The following is a 15,026-nucleotide window of genomic DNA, read 5'->3' as shown; positions in this document are numbered from 1 at the left end:
CCCGGCGCAGGCGCGGCTGTGTCGTAATTGAAGAATGTTCGCGGTTAATGATTGACTGAAACGTTTTCACAATTTTTTAAACCATTTTTAAGTCTAAAGTAGTCTTAGAACATATTGTATTTTTAATTTTTCATCCGATTTCTATTAGCAATGTTTTATATTCCATGTTTATGAATTTATGTTTATGTTTATCCTTTAAGAATCTTAAGACGTTTCTATTTGTTCAGGCTTTTCCTTGATTTTCTGAAACTCCTGTTGTGTTATCAGTTTTATCTTGACCTTTAAAGTATATACTTTATTGAATATTGTTTTGATTGTTTAAGCGCTTTGTGACCCTGGTCTGGAAAAGCGCTCGGCGGATTTTCAACAACAAACATTTTTTTTCTAATTATTTTATAGAATTTTTCATGATCATTTTAAAAAGATGAGTTCGTTTTCACTCTTGTTCTCAATAGTTAGCAAAGCAGTCAGACTACATATTATTAACTGCTAATTGTACAAATAGATTATATGTTGAAATATTTGTGTTAAAATGTATATTAATAATATCATAGTAACTGTATATGGATGTAATGGACTGGCAACCTGTCCAGGGTGTCCCCCATCTGTTCCCACAAGTAGTTATTTGGCTTTAGAAATAAATACCTTGATATCTGTCAAGTAAATCCAACAATGTTCTTCAGCTGAAAGCGTCTACATACATGATCACAACGACTTCCGAATAAAATCAATATTTTTAAGTGGCAAAGGTGAAGAATGTTCAAATAAAAAAACAAATAACGGTAGTAGTAGTAGTAAGATATATTGTTTAAACTAAAATACGTTTTTTCTGTTTTTTATTTTTTACTGCCAACACAGAGATACAAGTTTCTGATTCGGATTCTAAATGAAAAATAACATTCAAGTCATTTCAAGAACAAAGCAGCATCACTGTGACTTTGATTCAGGGACTTTGAAGTTGAAAACATGGTAAACTAGTCTTGTTGGTGATGGTAGAAAAGTGTGTATCAAACAGCAATAACATTATAAAATACAGTTTCAAACACCACATGTCTCTGAGATGAGTCGTGTCTTTATCAGATAATATTTTGTCTGGTAAGACAACACTTATTATTGTGTTCATACAAATGTTTACACAAACAAACAAAATTATTTTTTTTTTAAAAAGGAATATTTTATTTTAAAACATTTATTATTATAATAACATTTATTTTGTCACCAAGAATAATAAAAAAAAATTTGCTTACGCATAACTCTTTATGACTTTCTAGTTCTGTCGCGTGAATTTCTTCGTCACTTCCGCTTATCGGTTCGTACGCTTCCGGGAAAAACGGAAAAACAACAGAGTTGTCTTTTTTTTAAAGCCATTTCCAAAACAGTCTATTGTATTCTATAGTTCGATTTAAAACGCTTGACAGTCAGAGTAAACGGCCATCATGGTGAGTATCGCCTCGCTATTGTTCTCAGCTAAGACACAATCTTGTCGAAACAAACGAAAACCAGTCGTAGCTAAAAAGCGTAGCTAGCATGAGCTAACAACAACAGCTGCACCGTCATGGCGACGTTAACCAGAAGATCAGGCTTGACAGCCACAGACAGCACAGGCTTATCATTTAACATTCTAACTGGATTTGTATTCTCTTTTAACAGTTTTCATTCCACGTCTTCGACCCTCCCATGCCCCGAGGTTTCCAGAACCGCTTCTCCACTCAGTACCGATGTTACTCCGTGTCTATGCTGGCAGGTCCGAACGACCGGTCCGACGTGGAGAAAGGAGGCAAAAGTAAGGATATTAAATCATCAAGTAAAGCAATTCATCGATGCGTTTTGCTGGAATTAAACGTCGTTACGATGATGTCAAAAGCGTAGTAAGGTTTGTTCTTTCGACTTGAGAAACTTCAGGAAAGTGAATGTTCTAACCATGTTAGGTTAGGTAGAACTTTATCAGCCTTACACCCCAGCTCGGGCTCTGAGGTCTGTGGATCAGAATCTAATGATGGTTCCACGCACACGGTTCAGGACCAGAGGACATAAATCCAGGCTGTTGCTCCTAAGCTTTGGAACGATCTTCTCTCTCTCTTTGCGCTTGATGGATCTACTGACTCCTTTAAGAAACATCTTAAGACGTTTTTATCTGTTCAGGCTTTTCCTTGATATCTTGATCTTTAAAGTATATACTTTATTGAATATTGTTTTGATTGTTTAAGCGATTTGTGACCCTGGTCTGGAAAAGCGCTCTACAAATAAAAATTACTTACTTACTTTTATTGAAATTGTTTTTTCGAATCAGACACAGCAATACAGCAATTATTCATGAAAAATAAAAATAAGAACAAGAACAAAGAGAAAGAACATGTCAGGAATGTGTCGTGCTTGCTTTGTTGTTTTGTTCATACTTTCTTTTGTGTTTCTCTGTCAGTTATTATGCCGCCTTCTGCTCTCGACCAACTAAGTAAGTGTTTATTATCTTTTTTCTTTTTTATGTTAATAGAGGTATTTGACTCAATTATACGTCATTAACAGGCAGACTGAACATCACATACCCGATGTTGTTCAAGCTGACCAACAAGAACTCCGACAGAATGACACACTGTGGTGTCCTGGAGTTTGTTGCCGACGAGGGAATCTGTTACCTGCCTCATTGGGTGAGTCTGTCACAGTATTAACCAGGGGTGGGTATCTGCAGTTTTGGCGATACAATGCATATCACACAATAAGGGGCAACGGTACAAAATATTGCGATATATTGTGATACTGTAGTAACAAGTATATATGTGTACTATTGTCGAGTACTTGACTCTGGTGTTGTAGTATTTACAGACCACATGACTCTTGACGAAGTCGTAACTGATTTCATTTGTTTTCAAACCTAAATATGTCCAAACATCAGCTTTAAAAGCTGCTGGAGTCACTGTATCCTCTCGTCCTCAGTAGGGATGCACCGATCTCATACTGGTGTTGAATATCGGTTCGATCCAGCCTCTAAGTCGCGAAAAGAGTTCATATTTTAACACTAGTATTGGATCGGTATCGGAACGGTATGGTATCGAATCGGTATTGGCCGATACCGAAAGCCTAGATATTGGTATCAGGTCCATGAAAGTTGGATCTGTGCGTCCCCAGTCCTTAGTCATTGCACAGGAACAGAACATAAATTGATAACGTTTTGTTGAATATGGATACAGTATCCTGGGGAAAAAAAGCATTATCTTAGTTAATCGATATTTTCTCACACCCCTAGTATCATAACTAATACATTTTTTAATGTATTAAAAAATGATCTTAAGTGTGTAATCTTAAACCCCTAGTATTAACCAATTACATTTTTTTTTTGCTTGTGATGTTCTCAGATGATGCAGAATCTGCTGCTAGAAGAAGGAGGTCTAGTCCAGGTTGAGAGTGTGAACCTGATGGTGGCCACCTACTCCAAGTTCCAACCACAGAGCCCAGACTTCCTGGACATCACTAACCCCAAAGCTGTGTAAGAAGAAAAGACACAAATGTAGAAAATGTTCAACCGTTTTAATCGTCTTATGCTTCACAGGCTGGAGAACGCTTTAAGGAACTTTGCCTGCCTGACGACTGGTGATGTCATCGCCATAAACTACAACGAAAAGGTTTTTTTTAAAGACAGTAATAGTTTCTAGATGTGAGACTTACATCTGTCCCGGTCGGTGTTTCAGATCTATGAGTTGCGGGTTATGGAGACCAAGCCTGACAAAGCAGTGTCCATCATCGAGTGTGACATGAACGTACGTCTGCTCTGGAACCACGAGTCGATATATATCAGATTTATTTAAACGTAAGTTGAAATAGTGGATGTTAATCATGTCGACCTTGTCAGGTGGATTTCGACGCCCCGTTGGGATACAAAGAGCCGGAGCGTCGACCTCAGCATCAGGAAGAGTCAACGGTAGGATTTCAAGCTCAGAGTTATGTGTTTTATTTTACTTTTAACTTCTCTGAACTGTCAGGAGGAGGAAGCGGATCCCAGCACTTACGCAGAAATGGACCTCGGCTTCAGAGTGAGTTCAACTCCTGGGAAGAAATGTTCTGTTTAGCTTCTGTTCAAGACGGTTCTGATGTGTGTCGTGCCAGGCTTTCACCGGGTCCGGAAACCGCCTGGATGGTAAACTGAAGGGCATTGAGCCCAGTCCGGCTCCTCTGAGCGCCAGCGACATCAGAAGGTGAGAACATCGAAGCATCATCGTGACCACAGGTTGTAGATTTAACTCACCATATACATCCATGTCAACAGGCTCTTTCCTGTGGTTCATAATGTTTTTGTTTGTCTTTATTAATCTTAACCATACACTTTTATTTTTTCCAGAGGAATTCCCAACTACGAATTCAAAGTTGGAAAGATCACGTTCATCAGAAACTCGAAGCCTCAGGCCAGGAGATTTGTTGATGATGTAAGTTTGGTTGAACAAACCAACACTCTCTCTGTCTATCTTTCTTCTTCTTTTTCGCCTTAACATTTCTTACTTTTCCTGCCACTCAACTTTAGCACAGGTTTTCTATTCCCATTGGAAAAGTGCACGCAGTACAAAAAAAACATCACAGAAAGTGACAGACCTACTAGTCCCATGACGGACAGAAGAAAAAAAATAGAAAAGGCTTATATTTCCGAAAGTATTATCTTTAAAATGATCAGCACTAAGGCTGTGAGGATTTGTATAGTTCTCGTTGTCAAAAAAAGTCTGAAAAATGTAAATAATAATAATGCAATTAATAAAAATGATCTTTATTTAACTAAAAGTGCAGTCACGCTCAATAACTAGCTGAAAGATAACCAGGTTAACTGATAAAAGGCCGACCAACTAGTGGAATTAACTGCTGTTAACTGAATTTAACTCATGATATTGTCTTCAAGCTTCTAGCATTAACCCTCATTTCTACTTTTTGGAACCGCTTGATTCTGGTGATCGGAGTCGTCAATTGTTATCATTGAACTAAACGAACCTAATAATCGACTGTTGTTTGCTTCTCTCTCTGGTTCACAGGACGACTTGCAAAAGTTCATCGCCTTCTCTGGAGAGGGTCAGTCTCTCCGAAAGAAGGGCAGGAAGCCCTGAGGAGCTGGATCTGCTCCTGAGCACAAACAAACACACAAACACGACACCACATGTTTCCTCGGCCCTCGGCTGGTCCAGCAGAACTTCAGTTGCTGCAGCGCTTTGGAAGTGAGATTATATTTCAAATATTAAAACATGGTTCAAAAGAAGTCGAGTCCACAACGATATGAGCGCAGTTATAAAAGTTGACATTGGATTGCGGTGAAGCTATCGAGCACGATTTGGTTCTTTTGTTGCTTCATTTGACTTGAATTACCTTCTATTCTAAACATTGATGCTTCCATTTAAAATTCCCATTGTTTCGAGGGATTGTGTTTCTTTAGTAACCACATAATTTCCTGCTTTCAATTTAAACAGTTCCTTGTCGTTGGCATCATTTTTTGAGGTTTATTCTTTTGCTGTTAATTTAAATACAAATAAAGTTTTGAGATGACTCTGGCTGTTTTGCTTATTTCTCTTTAAAAATAGAACTGTGAATTAAGACCAAACACGCTTTTTAAAACAACTGGTTCTTGCGAATATTTAAGAAGGTAGAAGAAAATAGATCCTTACCAGGAGGTGGCGTTGTTGCACCACGACGTTGTTTATCAGCCGACAGAAGAAGAAGAAGACTATGACGAAAGCGGAAGTCCGTGCATAACATGGAGGCGAAAAGTCATTGGAGGGTAAATATGAATTTCTACTACTTTATTTTTCTTCGTATTGTTGTTACAATCATGGTTGAAAACACACACGATGTGTTTCCAGAGTCTGACGCTATTAAAGTGAAGTAGTAACTTGCTAATGCTGCTAACACCAGAGCTAACTCGATCTTAAGATCGCTGTTAAACAAACCAATGAATGAAGATAATAAAGAGAACATTGTATTAAAATATAGTTATAGAGGAGTTTAGAAAACAAAATATAGTTGGAATCCTTGTGGTAAACTACTGCACAAATGCTGCCGTTTATTTATTCTCTGTGGAATTAAAACGAACCTTTTAACTTAAAGCGGATATTTTATTTTACTTCTATTATTTTTGTATCGTATTTCTCCAACTTCACAACTGGTTTGTCATACGTCACTGGCAACACATATTCGGATTCTGACAAGTCGTGTCATATTAATACTTATATTCACGTTAGTTAAAATATTTAACCTTTTATATAGATTTGTTTAAGCCTTTGTAAAAGAAGGATCTTGTTTGATGTACAACTGGGAATTTCAATGCAGGCCAATTTGATATTGTTTAATATCTCAATGATTTGATTTATTTCACTTTTTTTTTTCTTCTTCACCTTAAACTCTGCAGCCGCCGCGGTCGTGTGACACATACTGGAGTGAGTTTGTTCACTGCAAGAGCTTCAAAAACCGATTTCACCAATACTACGCATTTGGAGTCTTCCCGTCCTGCAGGCCGTGGAAAGAGGACTACAAGAGCTGCAGGGCGTGGGAGAAAAATAAAGACGAGACCGCCAAGGTGTCACTAGTGACTCTACCGTTTCCTTTTGAAGGCAACATTGACATGAATCAATCTTGTGTTGCAGGAGGCGTTGAGGACCAGCGAGGGGAAGAGACTGGCGGAGCAGACCCTCTTCCCTCCGGTGTGGGAGATGAGGAAAGTGCCTCCTAGTGACTGGAACGATCCTCTTTATGAAAACGACAAGTGAAGCGAGTGACATTTTGTGAGAGTGGACTATTTTTTGTTGTTGATTTTGTTAAATTAAAATGCTCAACAATGTGATTTATTAAAGCAGTTTCTTCAAGTTCTAGATCCAGTGATGATGTTCCGAGTCTAGATTGAGAGATCGACTCTTTACAGGTGGTTTTTATCCCAGAACAACATTTTTTTATTCAAGAATATATCGTCGTGGGCACAGAGACAGGGTTGTGTAAAATAAAGTCCATCATGAGTAACGATCGTGGGTCACTGCTCGTAAACTTTAGTGACGTCGATATATTTTCCGTCGGGGGCGTCGTGCGTGGGTTTGGGCGGCGTGTAGACCGGACCCTGGCGAGAGATCGGGAACAGACTTGGGTCCGGCGTCAGTGCTGCCAGGTAGAGCTCTTCCGATATCATTTTTAGCTCCTCTAGCGCCTCCCTCTGGGCTTCAAGTGCAAGTTCAACTGCCTTCACCTCAGCCTTGTGCTGATTCTGCAGAACACAGAGGTCACTCAGAGGTCAAATATCGTACAGTAGAGACACCATGATAGTCACTGCAGGGTCACCTGTTTGTATTGACACCACGTCTTCAGCAGCAAAGCTCGACGTTCGCTCTCTTCAAATGGAGGTCTGAAGGCAGAGCGCTCCCTAAATCAAGGAGAAACTTCACTTTAAAACTTAAGTCAACTGGCAATATACCCAACTGTTGGGGAAAAAACATCCTCAGATGAGAAATTGGAGCTCAAATAAAAGTGACAAGAGTTCTGTGTGAAATATAAAAATGTACACAGTCACTCGACAGGGTTCAGCTCACCTGGTTATATCCAAACACTTGCTGGGAGTAACAAAGTCCTCGATGGGAATGAGCTCCGGCGGCACTTTTTCAAGCCTCTTCAACTTCTTCTTCAGTCTCTCCTTCATTTGCATATCCCTTCGAGGGTCAACTTTCTTCTTCTTCTTTGGCTCTCCACTGATGACCAGCAGCACACGTTAACTTCAAGTCACTTATAGAATACACTTTGGCAAATATATCAATCCAGTTATTTACATAATGAAGTAAAACTACCTTGGTTAAAGTATTTACTAAATGACATGTTATTTGATGGAAAAGGTATTCACGGTAGATTATTTTTTAACGTAATAACATACAAACGTGAGAATATTGCTAGATTTATGTTGTAAGATGGTAATTTAAAATCAAAATATGGATCAAATTCTTTGTTGTGTCATGGAAATTTAAAGAAATCCATAGGAAAGGAGGAGTTGTCTGTTGTGCTATAGAAAAATGTATTTTAGTTTTATTACGTTTTAAAGGATTATACCTGAGAGGTGCCGATGTTTTGATGGTCATCACAGAAGTGAACCAGGGAACAGCATGACTTCCTGGCATCGTCACCCTGAAATAGAAGAATTCAACGTCACTTCTAAATGCTTTTCATACAGATATTATTCGTTTTAAAACACAGAAGACCACAATGTCATGCTTTGCTGTTATAACCTTAGTTAGCCGAGGGTGGCTAACACACATTAGCATCCATTGACATGTCGTCCAGTTTATTGTCTCTCACCTGGAACAAGCGATGCTTCTTCGGGATAAAATCCCACCGGCACATCTCGAAACGATCAGAGACATGTTCTAATTCAGTTTTCCTCTAGAGCACCATCACAACTCCTCATCAGATTCATGCGTTCTGACACTTTGAAAACCAAATCGACGCGGAAAGATGACGTAGATTCGCCCCGCAGTCGCACTTTCGATCATTTCTGCAAAATCTACAACGCATTTAGTTGTATTTATTATAAAATATTCCATTTTTATTTGTCACAGTGATAAAAACAATTGTTTATAAATCGCACGTCTTTTTTTTTACATTTCGAGGCGAATCTAACTTTCCCAATACAAAGATTGTCGCATTATTTAGGCGAAAGGTCGCGGCGGCGTCACAGTATTTTATCCTTCACTGAGTTCTTGAGGCTCAACAAGAACTTCTTCGTTTCGATCCGTTTTTTGAAAGCTTTCACTCCACGCACTGATCCAATGGCGCTTCTACGAGGTAAATAAAAGCAGTTTATTTTGGTTAGAGCGCGTGACCACCTGCACGGTTTTCTCCTGCTTTAAATAAAATACACGTCGCTAAACGAGTAGTTTTCAAAATGGACACGCAGACGCTTGTTAAGGTTTAAAACGAGCTTATAAAGTTGTTAAATCAGTTTATGTTTCACTGAAAATGATCGCGTAGGTGTGAATGAAAAGTAGGTGAAAGGTTGTTGGAAGGTGTCATCGTGACACTGTTACACAAACACATATTTATTTGATGTTTTACTTCATTTATACGTCAATGTTTTTGTCCTTTTTCTGGCATTATGTGTTTGAATAAAAGACACATTTGACAATAAAAGAACTTGAACTTGATTATAAAAATTATCTTAAAACGTGTGTATTTGTCGCTGATATTATATTTTGTTGTAAGTAAGTAATTTATGTTTATATAGTGCTTTTCCAGACCAGGGTCACAAAGCGCTTAAACAATCAAAACAATATTCAATAAAGTATAAAGGTTAAAGGTCAAGATAAAACTGATAACACAACAGGAGTTCCAGAAAATCAAGGAAAAGCCTGAACAAATAAAAATGTCTTAAGATGTTTCCTGAAGGAGTCAGTAGATCCATCAAGCATGAAGAGAGAGAGAAGATGGTTCCAAAGCTTAGGAGCAACAGTCTGGAAGGATTTCTCTCCTCTGGTCCTGAAGCGTGTTCAGGAACCATCAGTAGATTCTGATCCACAGACCTCAGAGCCCGAGCTGGGGTGTAAGTCTGGATCAGATCAGTGATGGAAGGTCTGACCATGAATAGATCTGAAAGTAAGAACCAGAATTTTAAAGTTGATCCTGAAAGAAACTGGAAGCCAGTGAAGAGTTTTAAGGATCGGGGCAATGTGAGTTCTTCTACTTGAGCGGGTCAGAATTCTCGCTGCAGAGTTTTGTATCAACTGCAGGCGAGACACATCCTTCTTGTTAAGACATGAAAACAGCTGTTACAATAGTCCAGACGAGAAGAAACAAACGCATGGATTACAAGCTCAAGATCGTGTTGCGACAACATTTTCCTAAGTTTAGAGATTTTTCTCAGTTGAAGGAAACAGTTTCTGGTCAGTTGTTCATTTCTGTCTCTTGTCCCTCAGGTGTGTTCGTCGTAGCAGCCAAACGCACTCCCTTCGGCACCTACGGCGGCGTCCTGAAGGACCACAGTGCCACGGATCTGGCCGAACATGCGGCCAAAGCCGCCCTCGCCGCCGGAGGAGTCGCACCGGAGCTGGTGAACAGCGTCATCATGGGGAACGTCATGCAGGTGAGTCGCTCCGGCGTCCCTGTTTTTAGGATGTTGTTGATGTTGTCGTCCGCCAGAGCTCCGCCGACGCTCCTTACATCGCACGCCACGTCGGACTCAGGTGTGGCGTTCCCGTCCCTGTGCCCGCGCTCACCGTCAACAGACTGTGTGGTTCTGGGTTCCAGTCCATCATCAACGGTGCACAGGTGAGACCCGGTTATGGTGTAAAATGAAGAAGGGAGCCTGGTGATGACCTGGTCCAGGTCAGGGGTCATTTTATACTGCTTTGGAACGATCTTCCTCTCTCTTTGCGCTTGATGGATCTACTGACTCCTTCAAGAAACATCTTAAAACATTTTTATTTGTTCAGGCTTTTCCTTGATTTTTTGGAACTCCTGTGGATTTCTCAGTATTATCTTAACCTTTAAAGTATATATTTTATTCAGTATTGTTTTGATTGTTTAAGCACTTTGTGACCCTGGTCTGGAAAAGCGCTATATAAATAAATATTACTTACTTACTTACTTACTTACTTACTTAGGGGCGGTCAAGCAAGAAACAAAGGAGTGAAAAGTCTAAAAATCAAGCTAAAAATGCTAAAATTATTATTTATATTGTTTTTTATAAAACCTTTGTTTTTCAATAATGTGAAATATCACACTTTTTTTCTTGATGTTTTATAATCATGTTTTCTTGACTTTTTTGAGGGGTAATAAATACTCACATAAAAATGCCAAATATTTCTAAAAGAAAAACTCTACAGCCATATTTAAAGAATAATAAAAATGAACAAACAATACAGTTTGTACATGATCTTTGACCCCATGAGGGCCACATAAATACAGTTAAAGCGGCCATGTCTGGCCCCCTGGCCACACTTTTCTTATGTCTGATCTAGTAAAACACATTTATAATAAACAAAAAAAAATCATCAGGTTGTCATTGAAGAGATTAATTTAAAAATCTGACTTGATTCAAATGTGTGATTTAGACAAAAAAAATGAACAAATAATTCTGTGAAAGTGATTTTAAAACGGTTGATTTTCAAACCTTATTTCCAGCTTTGGTCGTAAGACTCTGATGTAAATGATCTCCAGCCTCCTGTAGATGATTATGAGTGAGAAATCATTTGTGACTTCCTGTGAACATTAAAAACCTTAATTTGTTTTGTGTCTGCAGGAGATTTGTCTGAAGGAGTCGGAGGTGGTTCTGTGCGGCGGCTCGGAGAGCATGAGTCAAGCGCCGTACGCCGTCCGGAACATTCGCTTCGGTACCAAGTTCGGCTTCGACCTCAAGGTTCGAACTTCTTACCATTTATTTATTTATCTTCTCTGGCCGAAACTAAAGCCGCTATCGTTCCCATGATTGACAGCTGGAGGATACCCTGTGGGCGGGGCTTACTGACCTGCACATTAAAATCCCGATGGGCATCACGGCGGAGAACCTGGCGGAGAAATACCAGATCACACGCGAAGAATGCGACTCGTACGCACACCAGACGCAGCAGAGGTGGAAGGCAGGTCAGACAGCACAGATTTCACACTTTATAGATTTTTAAGCAATTCTGATTTTTATTAATTTCAAAGTGTTGCGTTGTTGGTACGATTCTGTACCATTTAAAAATATATCTTGTAATCTCGGCAGTCCAAGAATCAGAAATGTAATTTAAGAAATAATATAAAAGGATAAATAAATGTATAAAGAAAGACTAGAATTGTGTCTCAAATCGTATACTTGCGTACTCAAAGTTAGTATTTTTAGTGCGTAAGTGCGTCTCAATTATTAGTATGCGAAATTTATTGCGCCATACACACTAAATTGTCACTAAAACGCCCACAAAACTGAATAAGGATTGATGGACACTTTCTACCCTAAACGGCCGCCATTTTAATGACGATTTAAACGGAAGTTTCGTCATATATATATATATATATATTCATATACTTACAGGTGTATTTTCAGCAGTAGAAGGATGGCACGTCTTCGCTGCTGATACCAGCTTACATATCTCGCCAATATTTAGATTCTCATATTTTTTCTTTATTTCTTTTTCCAAACTTGCAAAACGTGCTGCCAGCAGGTGGCGATAGTGTTCCAACAGCTGGTTGAAACCATCGTTAAGTAGAAGAAGAAGCTGTCGCCTCATTTCCTGTTAGTGTGTAGCAGCAGAGTTTGATTTGAGACATACTATCTGTTGAGAATTTGCGTACTAGTTAGTACGTACACTATCCTGATGCATACTAACTTCTAGTATACTAAGAGAAGTATGCGATTTGAGACACAGCATAGAAATAATAATATGTTATATAACCAATATGTTAATATAAATGTACATATTCATCAGTTCCTTCCTTGTACTCAACTTTTATTTTGAAATGGGGAAACAAAAAACCCTTTTGTCACCTAGTTAACCATGATAAAAATTAACATGAATATTCCTGGAATACACTGTGATCTTTTCCATCTTTTGGTTGTTGGTTCTTATCAACATAGAAAAAAAAAGGATGAATTTTAAATGGGCTTTTGAACAGGAGATTAAATAGAAATGGTAGAAAAATTAAATGATGTATAAAAAAGCAGATGTAACATGGAATGAATGGAAAGTGATGAAAAGATGATGACTTTATCCATTTATAATGGCGTTCTCCATCTTATCCATCCCTCGCTCCTCAGCTCACGAGGCCGGTCACTACGCCGCAGAGATCGCTCCCATCGACGTGAAGGCGAGGAAGGGGAAGGTGTCCATGGCTCAGGACGAACACCCGCGACCTCAGACCACCCTGGAGCAGATGAACAAGCTGGCGCCGGTGTTCAAGAAGGGAGGAACCGTCACCGCCGCCAACGCTTCCGTCAGTCCCACGCCTAACGGTCCCGACACCAGCCGCTCACGTTGGTTTTGATCGATGGTCTTCTGCTCTCGGGCCACTAGGGGGTGTCCGACGGTGCCGCCGCCGTGGTGATCGCCAGCGAAGACGCTCTCGGTCAACACAAACTGACGCCTCTGGCCCGGATCGTGGCGTATCACGTCTGCGGCTGCGACCCGAGCATCATGGGAATCGGTGAGAGGCTCTGGATGACGGAGGTTCATGAGACCATGACTTGACTTCGCTTTGATCGACTGACTTCAGGTCCGGTCCCCGCCATCACTGAGGCCCTGAAGAAAGCTGGTCTGACTCTTGCAGACATGGATCTGGTGGAGGTGAGTTTTCCATGGAAGGGATTCAGTGTCATCAGTATATTGAATTTAATAATAATGTGTTTATTGAAAGGTTGTTTTTTTTTCCCTAAATGATTTATATGTATTTTGTTTTATATTTTAAAAACTATTTAAGTCTAAAAATTATATATCCTTGAATTCAAAAGTTCCTTTTTGAATTAAATATTTAATTAATATAAAAGTGTTACCAGACCATAGCAATAGAGTCCAGAGCTACTCGATAATATCTTCAACCAATCATGTGAAGCGCAGATGATCACGTGACTGATGGAAAAGTTATAACTAACTTATATCAAATCAAATTCCATGTATTGAGAAAAAATTTAATCATTATTATTATTATTATTATTATTATTATTATTATTATTATTATTTTAAAATAATTTTGAAAAGGTATTTATTTAATTAAACAAAAACAATTCCAACCTTACAATATACAAACTCTTGAATCCAATTAATAAAAACAACAACAAATTATATATATTTTTTAATTTTAAAGCAAGAAAAATTCAAAATATTAATTGTTAAAGTCAACTATTTAATATTCTGATGGTTTTGATACACTTTTTACATTTGAACAAAAGAAAATAGTTCCTTATAACCATTACTTACTTACTTGTACTTATAATGACTCATTTTGGCCTCAAATATATTTGTTGTACTTATTTATGAATGTTGATCCGTAGCATCAACACTGACCAGACATTTTTGTTTTTTCTTGCAGGTGAACGAGGCCTTCGCTCCGCAGTTCCTCGCCGTTTCCAAAGCCTTGGGACTCGACCCGGAGAAGAGCAACGTCAACGGCGGCGCCATCGCCATCGGTCATCCTCTCGGCGCCTCCGGGGCTCGGATCACCGCACACCTGGTCCACGAGCTCAGGTGAACCTCGAAGCTGTTTTTTTGTCTTTTTGTATTTTCCGCTGACACGTTTTGATTGACAGGCGGCGAGGTGGAAAATACGCCGTCGGCTCCGCCTGCATCGGCGGCGGTCAGGGAATCGCCATCATCCTGGAGAGGTGTTGAGCCGGGAGTCGTCACGCCGGCGTTATGAGAAATAAAAAGTGGGAAATGATTGTCTTTGATAAGCTCTTGACTGTTTAGTCGCCTTCAGACACTTTGATGATGAGATGAAACCTCCGAGGACTGAAGGATCTCATCCTGGTCTAGTGTTGAGCTCCAGCGAGGAGAGAAAACTTGTCTAAAGTGCCAGGATCACTCCACCAACAACCTTAGCCTTCTGCAAAATACAGTTTGATCTTTGTCACGTTTGAAGAAAACTCAATAAATATCATTTTTGAAACGAAATCTTTCATTTATTTTCATTATGAATTATAAAAAAAACAAGATGGTTCAATTACTTGTATTATTATATTGTCGTTTTATAAGCCTGAACAGTTGCTACCAGGAAAAACATTATGACCACTTGTCTGCTGAGTATTATTGGTTAATGACAATGATATTTTTATGATTGACTGTACTTTAGTATTTATGATTGACAGTACTGTACTTGGAGGGATTGTAATGGCTTCACTTCTGTGTAAAACAAAATCCTGTTATATACGACCACTCAATGCTCTTGGCTTAAAGTTGTCAGTATTATGTCATATTTTTTTTGGTTCTACTACAAACAACTTTACATGAGACATAAAGCAGATAAAGTTTATTTCCAAAAAAATCAAATTTTAGATGTAAGCATCATTAAAAATGTAAAAAAACAAGAAATTGTGTTTTATTGCTTTCTTATCAAAGTGCCAAAACATT

General features: G+C 39.0%; 4 protein-coding genes across 4 annotated transcripts; 3 read left to right on the top strand and 1 right to left on the bottom strand.

Annotated features, from left to right (window-relative positions):
* Positions 1-1,308: 1,308 nt before the first annotated feature.
* ufd1l (ubiquitin recognition factor in ER associated degradation 1) lies at positions 1,309-5,511 on the top strand. The gene is made up of 12 exons (XM_087788018.1): positions 1,309-1,439; positions 1,651-1,783; positions 2,420-2,452; positions 2,524-2,645; positions 3,351-3,481; positions 3,545-3,617; positions 3,684-3,752; positions 3,845-3,913; positions 3,975-4,025; positions 4,099-4,187; positions 4,331-4,415; positions 5,007-5,511. The coding sequence occupies exons 1-12, from the start codon at positions 1,437-1,439 to the stop codon at positions 5,076-5,078; spliced, it is 930 nt and encodes a 309-aa protein (XP_087644144.1). The 5' UTR covers positions 1,309-1,436; the 3' UTR covers positions 5,079-5,511.
* Positions 5,512-5,701: 190 nt separating this feature from the next.
* On the top strand, positions 5,702-6,802 carry c1h22orf39 (chromosome 1 C22orf39 homolog). The gene is made up of 3 exons (XM_087793628.1): positions 5,702-5,743; positions 6,371-6,538; positions 6,606-6,802. Exons 1-3 carry the CDS (start codon positions 5,720-5,722, stop codon positions 6,726-6,728), a joined length of 315 nt encoding a protein of 104 aa, XP_087649754.1. The 5' UTR covers positions 5,702-5,719; the 3' UTR covers positions 6,729-6,802.
* An 87-nt stretch (positions 6,803-6,889) lies between these two features.
* On the bottom strand, positions 6,890-8,429 carry mrpl40 (mitochondrial ribosomal protein L40). Its single transcript, XM_087793510.1, has 5 exons — positions 8,290-8,429; positions 8,044-8,118; positions 7,536-7,691; positions 7,288-7,369; positions 6,890-7,213 (listed from the first exon to the last, which is right to left on the bottom strand). The coding sequence occupies exons 1-5, from the start codon at positions 8,352-8,354 to the stop codon at positions 6,986-6,988; spliced, it is 606 nt and encodes a 201-aa protein (XP_087649636.1). The 5' UTR covers positions 8,355-8,429; the 3' UTR covers positions 6,890-6,985.
* A 234-nt stretch (positions 8,430-8,663) lies between these two features.
* acaa2 (acetyl-CoA acyltransferase 2) lies at positions 8,664-14,570 on the top strand. Its single transcript, XM_087793406.1, has 10 exons — positions 8,664-8,775; positions 9,903-10,069; positions 10,126-10,254; positions 11,228-11,344; positions 11,421-11,568; positions 12,722-12,897; positions 12,978-13,107; positions 13,177-13,247; positions 13,990-14,144; positions 14,207-14,570. The coding sequence occupies exons 1-10, from the start codon at positions 8,760-8,762 to the stop codon at positions 14,286-14,288; spliced, it is 1,191 nt and encodes a 396-aa protein (XP_087649532.1). The 5' UTR covers positions 8,664-8,759; the 3' UTR covers positions 14,289-14,570.
* The last annotated feature ends 456 nt before the right edge of the window (positions 14,571-15,026 follow it).

This window comes from Callionymus lyra, chromosome 1 (assembly GCF_982586985.1).
Source record: "Callionymus lyra chromosome 1, fCalLyr1.hap1.1, whole genome shotgun sequence".
Lineage (NCBI taxonomy): Eukaryota > Metazoa > Chordata > Actinopteri > Syngnathiformes > Callionymidae > Callionymus > Callionymus lyra.
The sequence above is the reverse complement of the archived record's forward strand: the minus strand, read 5'-3'. Positions and strand labels throughout refer to the sequence as shown.

Coding starts and splice junctions, on each gene's coding strand:
- c1h22orf39 (XM_087793628.1), top strand. CDS start 5,720: ATGGAGGCGAAAAGTCATTGGAGG. Junction 5,744..6,370: donor AGGCGAAAAGTCATTGGAGG/GTAAATATGAAT, acceptor TAAACTCTGCAG/CCGCCGCGGTCGTGTGACAC. Junction 6,539..6,605: donor ATAAAGACGAGACCGCCAAG/GTGTCACTAGTG, acceptor CTTGTGTTGCAG/GAGGCGTTGAGGACCAGCGA.
- mrpl40 (XM_087793510.1), bottom strand. CDS start 8,354: ATGTCTCTGATCGTTTCGAGATGTGCCGGTGGGATTTTATCCCGAAGA. Junction 7,692..8,043: donor AAAACATCGGCACCTCTCAG/GTATAATCCTTT, acceptor GCTGGTCATCAG/TGGAGAGCCAAAGAAGAAGA. Junction 7,214..7,287: donor CGTGGTGTCAATACAAACAG/GTGACCCTGCAG, acceptor TGTGTTCTGCAG/AATCAGCACAAGGCTGAGGT.
- ufd1l (XM_087788018.1), top strand. Junction 2,646..3,350: donor TCTGTTACCTGCCTCATTGG/GTGAGTCTGTCA, acceptor TGATGTTCTCAG/ATGATGCAGAATCTGCTGCT. Junction 3,618..3,683: donor CCATAAACTACAACGAAAAG/GTTTTTTTTAAA, acceptor TCGGTGTTTCAG/ATCTATGAGTTGCGGGTTAT.
- acaa2 (XM_087793406.1), top strand. Junction 10,070..10,125: donor TCATGGGGAACGTCATGCAG/GTGAGTCGCTCC, acceptor GTCGTCCGCCAG/AGCTCCGCCGACGCTCCTTA. Junction 13,248..13,989: donor CAGACATGGATCTGGTGGAG/GTGAGTTTTCCA, acceptor TTTTTCTTGCAG/GTGAACGAGGCCTTCGCTCC.